Here is a 10601-nt window from a genome sequence, read left to right on the forward strand (position 1 = left end):
TATCAAATGTTTAAAAAAAATAGAAGTAAATATTAAATTAACAAATTTGGAAGCAAAAATTTTAAGAATGGTAACTATTATTTTATTAATATAAATTTGTTAAAAAGGTGGGTTTAATGTAGGAGTGACAAGTGTCAAAACTTATTGGCTTTTATTAGAGAGTATAAATACTAGTATTAAATTGAAAAATACAGGATTCAGATAAACACTTATACATATTGTTTTAAGTGTGATACGTAAAGACGAATGTTAATAATTTTTCTTTTACATCTTCTATGTACTAAGACCATGCGTAATCAAAACTAGGCATACCCGGACATTTTACGTCATGTGGCGCCTAGTCAGCTTTTGGGCAATTTGCAAAAAGTGAGTGTAGTAGGAAAAATACCCCAAAACGTCTCTCTCTCCTCCCTCTCTCTCACGAAACCCTCAAAATTTATGCCATATACGCATTTTGTATGAATAAACACTTCCAAGACGCCATTATATATGTACCCTGGTCAAATATTATCTTTCAACTGACTTGCCTACTTGCTGCTGAGGCCAATGATGGGTGTTGACTACAGGAGGAGCTTATCTAGGAGGGCTGTTGACTACAACAGAAGGGAAGATGTTCAGAATGTTCAAAGACTGGCCTCCAACTACTACATCACTAACATTCCAGAGGGTTGGAGTAGCAAAGGAATATGGAATAGGCTTCAAGTTTTGGGTAGTATTGCTGATGTCTACTTGGCTGGCAAAAGAAACAGGAGCAGAAGCATCTTCGGTTTCGCCAGGTTCATGAACGTTTTGGACCCAGAGAAACTGGAAAAAATGTTAAATGAGGTTCGTCTTGGGGAGATGAGACTTGTGGCAAACTTGTCAAAATTTTACAGAAGGAAGGATTGGGGTGGTGACATTGAGAAGCCAAAGTCTGGAGGAAGCAATAACCTATTTGAGGTGGGAAGTGGAGTTTCTAAACTGGTTGGTAATGGGAGGTGTAATGGAAGGTCCTATGTTAGTGTGGCAAAAGGAGAGGTCATTGGTCGGTTAGATCAGGAGACTGTCGGAGAGAATGTGGAAAAAATTATTGTTCCTGATTCATCCTCGCCTAGGCCCAAAGAGTGGTTTAACAGGTGCTTGGTGGCCGAGGTAAAGACATTGGAAATTCTTTTGAACATTTTCTCTCTTTTGAAGATGGATGGTTTATTCAACTGCTGTATAAAGTACTTTGGTGGGTTGAATGTTCTAGTGCAGTTTCAATCAAAAGACGAAGGTGAAAACATTCTAGCGAATTATGCAGATTGTTGGATGAAATGGTTTGCTTGGGCTAGGCGGTGGATTGATTCTTTTGTTCAAAAGCACAGAATTTCTTGGTTAAAAATTTTCAGGGTCTCGGTTCAGTTTCATGATGAGACTCTTTTCAGTTGCGTTCAGGAGAGAGTGGGGAGATCTCTGTGGCCGTATTTTTGTTCAGATGATGACAAGAATTTTTCATATGGAAGAGCTTGTGTCTTGGTTAACCAATTCAGTTTCATAAATAAGAACTTCGAAGTTTGTTGGAAAGGCTCGCGTCTCTCGGTTTGGGTTACTGAGGAATGGACACTCGTGTTCAAGGATGGGGGTTCAGAGGCGGATTCTGATAATGAGGACATGGGGGAGGAAAATTTGGTGTTTTCTGAGGATGAGGGGAAGACATGTCATGAGGGATGCTTTACTCAAAAGGGCTAGGTCGGTTTCCGGATGTTCCAAAAGTGTTTATGATGCAACCTCTTCACTGAATACTTCTGTTGATTCAACAGATATGGAAGTACTTAGCACGATGAAGGTGGGGAAGTTGGTTGGCTTCTTGATGGCAGGTAATGAGGAGGTTGTTCAAGCCTCTATCGTTGGAGATGGAGTGAGAGAGGGTTTAACATGAATTTTATGACCTTAAATTATAGAGGGGCTGGGACGAGGGGAGTAGATAAGTTGGAGTGGATTAAAAATTTGAGGAGGAGTCATAATATTCAGTTGATTTGTGGTTAGGAGTCTCAGTTGGTTAACCCGTTGGATATTCCGTTCAATTTGTTGTGAGGAAATTCCCCTTTCGTTTCGGAGGCTGTTGGTGCTTGTGGAAGATCTGGAGGTCTTTTCTGTGTGTGGGACCCTACGTCCTTCAACTATTTGCAGGTGGAGAAGGAAACTTTTTTCTAATCTCTGGTAGATGGGTTGGTATAGTGGATCGTATCAATTTCGATAGTGTTTATGGTTCTAGATCTTCAGTGGAGAGGAAGGTTCGGTGGTCTAAGCTGCTTTCTTTGAAATCGGTTTATTCTAGTTGGTGGGTTTTCCTCGGTGACTTTAATGAGACCCGTGTAAAGGAGGATAGGTTGCCGGTTTCAGGTTGTGATGCGGATATGGCTGATTTCAACAACTTCATTTTGGCGATGGGGTTATCGGAATATAATATGGGTGGTAGGAGGTTTTCCTGGATGAGTGATGATGGGTGTCACATGAGTAAAGTTGATCGGATTCTAGTGTGCAAGGATTTTCTTTCCAAGTGGCCGACAGGTTCGGTCACGGCGCTTCCGAGGGATTTTTCGGACCACTGTCCGTTACTTTTCTCGGCTATGGATTAACGGTATGGCCCTATTCCATTTAAATTCTTTAATTCTTGGTTGTCGTGTGATGGGCTTGAGAGTACAGTGATACGTTCCTGGTCCAGCGGTAGGCCTTGTGCTTCTAAAGATCTCAACTTAATGAGAAAGCTTAAGTCTCTTAAGTGGGATATAAAGGCTTGGAGGTCTAACACTAAGGATATTTAGGAGGAACAATTAATTCTTTTGAATGATATTGTAGGTGATCTAGAATTGCGAGCTTAGGGCTCGGGTATCTCAGATGAAGAGAGAGTTCTGAGGGCGGTTTCTAAAAAGAATATTTCAGAGATTAATTTGAGAAAGTATTTAGATCTTCGTCAGAAGGCCGAGGTCAGATGGGAAGTAGAGGGTGACGAAAATAGTAGCTTCTTTCATGGTTATATTAATAACAATATAAAAAGATCGACGATAACTGGTATTTCTATCAATGGTATTTGGGAGACCGAGCCGGAGTTGGTTAAAAGAGAAATTTTCTCCTTCTTTGCTAATAAATTTGATGAACAGGTTCTTACGAGACCGAGATTGTGCAACAATATCTTTAAACGATTACCAGTCGAGGAAAGTTTGTGGCTTGAAAGGCCTTTCTCCATGGAGGAGGTGAAAGAAGCCGTTTGGGTCTGCGGGAATGATAAATCTCCGGGACCAGATAGGTTTACTTTCAAATTTATTAAACATTTTTGGGAGGTTCTGGGAAAAGATTTTTATGAATATGTGAAAGAGTTTGAAAGGATCAGCTTTTTAGAAAAAAGGTGTAACTCCTCTTTTATTTCTCTCATCCAAAGAAGAAGGACCCCATTGCTATAAGCGATTATTGACCGATCAACTTGATAGGGTGTATGTCAAAGGTTATCTCCAAGTTATTTGCGCTTCGTATTCACAAAGTGATCTCTTTGATTGTGGGTGTGGAGCAAACGACCTATGTTGAGGGTAGAAATATTCTGGATGGTCATCTGATCATTAACGAGGTAATCTCGTGGATCAATAGTTGTCATAAAAAATGTTTGCTGTTTAAAGTCGACTTTGACAAAGCGTTCGACTCAGTAAACTGGGCGTATCTGGATTCTATTTTGGATCAGGTAGGGTTCGAATCTAAATGGAGGAACTGGATTAAATCGAGCCTATCTTCGGGGAAGGCTTCGGCGTTAGTAAACGGGTCGCCAACATCGGAATTTGATTTTAAGAGAGGAGTAAAACAAGGGGATCCTTTAGCTCCTTTTGTTTTTTATCATTGCTATGGAGGGGTTAAACGTGGTAATGAAATCAGCTATTCAAGCAGATTTATTAAAGGGGGTCCGTCTGCCTAACGATGGTCCGACAATTTCGCATGTGATGTATGCAGATGATATGATGTTCGTGGGTGATTGGGATGCGAGTGACAGCATTAATCTTGCACGGATTTTAAGATGCTTCCACTTATCTTCGGGGCTTAAGGTTAATTTTGGTAAAAGCCAAGTTTTTGGGGTTGGGGTTACAGATCATGAGGTAGGTTCCATGGCTGCAATTATTCATTGTGAACCTGCATCACTACCGATCACTTTTATCGGGTTGCCGGTCGGGGCTAACATGGGATTATCGTGATACTGGGATTCGATCGTAAATAGGGTCAAGAAAAGGTTAAATGGGTGGAAGGCAACCACTTTGTCGTTTGGTGGTAGACTAACACTGGTAAAAGAAGTCCTCGGAAGCTTGCCTTTATACTCTCTTTCTTTGTTTCGGGCTCATGTGAAGGTGATTGATAGCTTGGAGAAAATCAAAAGGATTTTTTTGTGGGGAGGGACGGAGGTTAATAAGAAGATTAAATGGGTTGCTTGGGCTGAGGTGGTAAAGCCTAAAAAATATGGAGGTTTGGGTGTGGGTGATCTTAACGTTATGAACTTGGCTTTACTTGCAAAATGGTGGTGGAGATGGCGTTTAGAAAAGGAGGTGTTGTGGGTGAGATGTATAAACGCTATTCATTCTACACGGCTTCATGAGGATGCTAAGATGGTAAGGCTCTCTTTATGTAGCACGTGGCAAAAAGTGTATAAAATTGGTAGATGTTTCTCCTCGTTGGGTTTGGATCTGAAAAGTTTGTTTGTTAAAGAAGTAGGAGACGGAAAAAGTACTAGATTCTGGCTTGACAGTTGGATGTGCAGATTCACCTTGAAAGACTTGTTCCCGGAATTATATGCACTAGAGGTTCATAAAGGTTGTTTGGTGGGTGATAGAGTTTTGTCGAGCGGGTCGGGGCTGGTAAATACAACTTGGAGCTGGTCTCGGTTGATTTTGCGGGATGAAATTCTTTTAGATTTAAATGATCTGAAGCAAATGGTGGTCTCTTACAATTTTTATACTGGTAAAGCGGATAGTTGGAGATGGATCGGAGATAGTTCGGGTAAGTTTTCGGTTAATCGAATGAGAGGGGTCATGGCGGCAGCGTTGTATGGGAATGAGGCGGTCTCAAATCGCTATTGGGAGAGGTGGCTACCAATTAAAATTATCTGTTTTGTCTGGAGGTTACTTAAATATAAGATTCCGGTTGCTGTCAATCTAATCTCAAGAGGAATGGTCTCGGTTAATCCTGATTGCATGTTATGTGCCTTGGTGGCTGAATCGGTGGATCACGTTTTTCTCAAATGCAAAAGAGCTAAGGAGGTTTGGAGAGCGGTCTCTATATGGTGCGGTTGGGATATTACGGGCCTTGATTCAGTTGCCCAGCTCATTGAAGTGGCGTGTAAGCCGCAGGCGAGTTCGGAAAGGAGAATCTTGAAGGCCATTATTTTCACTTCTTTTTGGTTCTTATGGAAACAAAGAAATGAGTGTAGATTCAATAATAGGTGTTTGTCAAAGGAGAGTGTGATGGAAGATATTAAATTAAATCTCTACTGTTGGATAAAGCACAGGTCCACACTCAATGAGTTTACTTGGATTGATTGGATTAAATCTCCTCTTTCTAGTGTTATGGTTTAGTTTTGTGTGAGATTTTTGTTGTAACTATGGGTTTTCTACAGCTTCCTGTTGTAGGTTCCTTTCCTCTTTTCTCATATATCACTTTGTGCTTGTTGTTCAAAAAACAATATATACGCGTTTTGTAGGAAACGCTTGTTCCAAAAAGCTAGGGGGAGGTGTGATGCTCATCATCATCATCATCATCATCATCATCATCATCATACATATAACTTTTGGAGCGGGGGTTTCTCTGGAAGCCACATATTTATTCTCTGAGATAGAGGTATGGTGTACCTACATCCCATATTCCTCAGAACCTACTTATAGCTTTGCTATTGGTGGAATTCCACTAGGTACAATTAATTGATTGATCATCATCATCTAGATCTAGACGTTGCTTTCCAAAATGCCCACTACGTTGGGCCTTATACCCACCATAGTGGGGCGCTTCCCACCCTCAAAACGCCACATAGCTCCGTGTACACCGCCCTCTGGGGCGCTATGGGCGCTTTGGAGGGGTGTGCTTTCCCTACACAACGCCAGGTGGAGGAAAATGGTGGATGTGATTGGCGGGTTTGTTTTTTGTTTATAATAATAATAATAATAATAATAGGATGATTTGGAAGGAGCTCCATCTACTACACCCATTTTAGCCAAAAAGTCTATATACTGACGTGGCGTCACATGTCGCACTACCACCCCCATAGAGGCTTCATCCACTACACAGTCACTGAAAATGACTTTCACTTGTTGGGTCCATTGGGTCAAATCTTAAAATTTTATATTATTAGATTTAGTTTTAACCTTAAACTTTAATTAGTATACATTCTTAACGCTATTTAGAGTTTTCATTTATTTTCTGTGATAACTTATGTTTATTAGCTAAAATGGAGTTCGGTCTGAATGAATTTTTGTTCAAAATGGAGTTGGTACTTCAAAACATAGTACTTTTTGGTATCAAAATCTATACAAGTGTTAATATCCTCCAGACATACCACGACCTTATTATTATTATTATTATTATTATTATTATTATTAGTTCTCTTTCATTTGCTACTAGAAGTTCCCGTGTCATTACAAACCGACCGGATGCACGTCGCATTTATTGGCAACTCGTTTTTTCCCGTGTAAAACAAACATTGTACAAATAAGTATAAATCCATAAAAACTTTAAGTTGTACATATCTTAAAACACTAAGCTTAGAGACCTTGAATAATTATATAATCATAACCAAACACCAAAAACCACAATCATATCTTTTAAGTTTTAAGATTATTTTTCTGGTTCATCTCTACATCTTGCATGGATTCCTCTGCACCCGCTTTATATTCTTTGACCCGACGATTTGCACAACTGGTGAAGCACAAAACACGCACTTGCAACATAAACATGACCAATAAAAGCCCGCATTCGAGCCTCCCTAAGACCATCACTTCTCTAGGGTCTCTTGGTGACTTCATCATCGAAAGAGTTGATTTTTCCTTGGTAAAAGGGCTAAAATTGCAACCAATTGGGCCACCAACGTGACGATGAGAAGGGTGACATGGTTGATGAAGCAGAAGCGAGAGTAAAACCCGATAAAAGACGAGATGAGCGAGATTGAAGAGACGAGGATAAATGCCCAACCCATTGATGTTGGTGTTGAATTGATTAATATCGTTGGGGATAAAGAAATTATGGATAGAATTAAAAGAGTGAAATTTAAGCAAACAAGAACAACATTTGGAAAAGAGTATGAAGAAGAAGCCATTATTAATGTAAGAGTCTGAGATGTTATGTTTTTGTCTTCAGGATTTTTGAATTTTTATAAGTTGAGATATTTAGCCGTTATGGTACACATGAAGGGGTCCTATACACTGTTTAACGTTTATATTTATGATTGTGTTTCTTTTTGTCTTTAATGGAGTTTTGATCAACTATATATATGAAAGAAATCGGTTATTTATGCTAAATATTAAATTGAATCTACAAATAGTTTCTCGTATTAATAACTCCTGCAAACAACCATTTTATAGATGAGGTGGATGGGTGTAAACAAAGTGATCTAAGGCAAAAAAGCACGGGTGGAATGGGTAATGGATGGGGATGATAACTCATTACTTCCACAGTATCTTGAACGCGAATCTATCCTCTAATCGACTGCATGGACTGATGGTTAATGGAGTTTGGAACTCTACCCCGATGGTTATAAAAGAGGAAGCATTTAATTATTTTAAGTTACGATTCACTGAACCGCTCGAGACGAGACCACATGTTAGGCTAATCGGAGTTGGGTCATTAAGTGGGGATGATGCAAGGGGATTAGTGGAACCGTTTACTTTGCTAGAGGTTAAAAATGCGGTGTGGGATTGTGATGGGGACCGATCTCCTGGACCAAACGGGTTTAACTTCAAATTTATTAAACATCTTTTGTCTTGCTTTGAGAATGAGTTTTTGGAGATGTTTGACGATGTTCATGCTAACGGTAGACTGTCTTTTGGCGTTATTGCCTCATTTATAGCTCTAATTCCGAAAACCAAAGACCCGACAAATTTGGGTGATTTTCGTCCAATCAGTCTGATTGGGTGTCTAAACAAGGTGATTTCGAAGGTGTTAGTTAGTTGGTTAAAGAAGGTCATCCAGAAATTGATCTCGGTGGAACAAACAACGTTTTTGGCAAATCAGAGTATACTAGAGGGTCCAATAATATTAAACGAGATGGTGGCCTGGACGAAAAAATGCAAAAATAGGGGTGTGATATTTAAAGTTGATATAGAGAAGGCTTATGCTTCTCTGAATTGGGATTTTCTTTTGTCAGTACTCGAACAAATGAATTTTCCCTTCAAATGGAGGCGATGGATTCATTCCATTTTGGAGGGCGGAAGGGCTTCTGTTCTTGTAAACGGTTCGCCAGCCCCAGAGTTTGATTGCTCGAGAGGTCTTCGACAAGGGGACCCCTTATCGCCATTTCTCTTTGTATTGGCGATGGAGACATTAACCGGGTTTAAGAAAGGGCGGATAGAGTCGGGTTGTACAATGGTCTAAGGTGTGGGGTTGAAGGCCCGAAGGTGACTCGCTTTCTTTATCCGGATGATGTCGTGTTCATCGGGGAGTGGGAAAGGGAGAATGTGGTGAATTTAAGGCGTATTCTATGATGCTTTTACTTGGTGTCGGGGCTGAGAATCAATCTTTCAAAATGTTGGATCTATGGGATTCGGGTAGAGGAGCCGGACCGAGCGGAGATGGCGAGGTTGTTGAAATGTCGAACGGGTCCACTACCGTTCAAGTATCTCGGTTTACAAGTGGGAGGTAATATGAACTTGATCGAGTCATGGGATCCTTTTGTGGAATTATTTAGAAAATGGTTATCATTATGGAAAGAAAAAAGTTATCAGTTGGAGGTAGAGTGACGGTTTTATGGTCGGTTCTAAACTCATTACTGACATATTAATTTTCCTTGTATAAAGCTCCGGTTGGAATTATTGAAAAGCTAGAAAGAATTCGAAGAGTATTCTTTTGGGGAGGCTCAGAGGAGGAATCAAAAATTAACTGGGTGGCTTGGAAACGAGTGGTAGCTTCGGTTTGCAAGAGGGGTCTTGGGCTCGGGTCTCTAAAATACACCAACATTACCTTGCTTGCGAAGTGGTGGTGGAGGTTTAAAAATGAGGACGAATTATGGAGGAAAATTGTGTGGCATATTCATCACTCGTAGAGGTCTTGGTCGTTCATCCCGGTTAAAGTTTCCATTTCGGGCCCCTAGAAACACATTATTAATATTAATAAGGAACTCTTGTTACTTGGTGTTAATTTGAAAATGTTAATAAGGAAGGAAGTACAAGATGGGGGGGGACACCCTTTTTTGTTTTGATTGCTGGAGAGGGAACACACCTTTCTACGAGAAATTTCCGTTGTTGTTTGTACTAGAAACTAGGAAAGGTTGCTTAGTATCTGATAGGTTATTGATGTTTGGGGGTAAAGTGTGTGGTAGGTGAGGATGGAGCCAACAACCTTCTGGGCTGGGAGAGGTGGTCGAACTTAGGAGTCTTTTGTTGATGTGTCAACAAGTAGTTCAATAAGATGGAATGGATAGGGTGGTGTGGGACTTGATGATGGAAGTCGGTTTTCGGTGAGAAGCTTGTAGACTGAGCTAGTTGATCAAGAATATGTGGTGGGAAATTATGTAATGGAATGGAATAACTGGGTCCCAAAAAAATAGGTATTCATGCTTGGCGGGTGGAAATTGAACGCATTCCGGTTATGATTGAGTTGGTTAAGAGAGGTATTATGGTGACGTCAGCGGTGTGCCCGATCTGTGAAGAAGAGGTGGAGTCGGTTGAACACTTGATGATATCATGCCAATTTGCTCAAGATGTTTGGAGCGTGATTTCCTCTTTGTGTATGGTTCCACCTATTTTCGCTTTCTCGGTTAAAGATTTGTTGGAGCTTCATCGATTTACTCACCTTCCAAATCGGAAAGCCAAGGCTTTTTATTCAGTGAGTTTAACCACGCTTTGGTGTCTTTGGCGTGCACGGAATGCGTTATTATTTGAAGGAAAAGTGGCTAATCTATGTAATGTGGTTGGGGAGATCAAGGCACTTAGCTTCTTATGGGTTAAAAACCGAGGGAAGAGCGCGGGTCTAACATGGGAGAAATGGCGGGGTATTAATTTTGTGTTGTAATTGGGTGGTGTATGCCAATTGTACTAGGCATACTTGCTGATAATATTGGGTGGTTGTTGTTTTGTTGTTATTAGCGCCTTGCTTATAACGATACTTGTTTTCATAATATAATTTGATTGGCCGTTCAAAAAGAAAACCATTTTTTACGGATGATTTTATTAAAAATAATAATAAAAGTCTATATTAGCAAGGAGCTAGACAATAGACAACCAAGAGCATAATGGGTTATCCATCTTCATCTTTAAAATTTAACTAAAAACCACATCTTCTTACATTTGTCCATTGATGTATATAAAATTATACATCTTTTTAGCATCAAATAATCTCTAAAACTGCAACTTCTATCAATAAACTAGCTCAGAAGGCTACTTATCACACTAAAATGCAATTTCAGG

The 10601-nt window shown here is 40.1% G+C and overlaps 2 protein-coding genes across 2 annotated transcripts; both read left to right on the forward strand.

Moving 5' to 3' along the window:
• The first annotated feature begins 549 nt into the window (after positions 1-549).
• On the forward strand, positions 550-1710 carry LOC143601957 (uncharacterized). Its single transcript, XM_077079224.1, has one exon. It carries the CDS (start codon positions 550-552, stop codon positions 1708-1710), a length of 1161 nt encoding a protein of 386 aa, XP_076935339.1.
• A 6967-nt stretch (positions 1711-8677) lies between these two features.
• LOC143601958 (uncharacterized) lies at positions 8678-10206 on the forward strand. Its single transcript, XM_077079225.1, has 2 exons — positions 8678-8828; positions 9743-10206. The coding sequence occupies exons 1-2, from the start codon at positions 8678-8680 to the stop codon at positions 10204-10206; spliced, it is 615 nt and encodes a 204-aa protein (XP_076935340.1).
• The last annotated feature ends 395 nt before the right edge of the window (positions 10207-10601 follow it).

Source organism: Bidens hawaiensis, unplaced genomic scaffold (genome assembly GCF_021521415.1).
Source record: "Bidens hawaiensis isolate Kalapana, Puna unplaced genomic scaffold, B.hawaiensis_p1.1 tig00057673_1, whole genome shotgun sequence".
Classification (NCBI taxonomy): Eukaryota; Viridiplantae; Streptophyta; class Magnoliopsida; order Asterales; family Asteraceae; genus Bidens; species Bidens hawaiensis.

Bases quoted from the DNA above. Each gene is read 5' to 3' on its own strand.
- LOC143601958 (XM_077079225.1), top strand. From the start codon at position 8,678: ATGATGCTTTTACTTGGTGTCGGGGCTGAGAATCAATCTTTCAAAATG. The intron at 8,829-9,742 runs GTGGGAGGTAAT...CCAAAAAAATAG, and splicing joins TCAAGTATCTCGGTTTACAA to GTATTCATGCTTGGCGGGTG.
- LOC143601957 (XM_077079224.1), top strand. From the start codon at position 550: ATGGGTGTTGACTACAGGAGGAGCTTATCTAGGAGGGCTGTTGACTAC.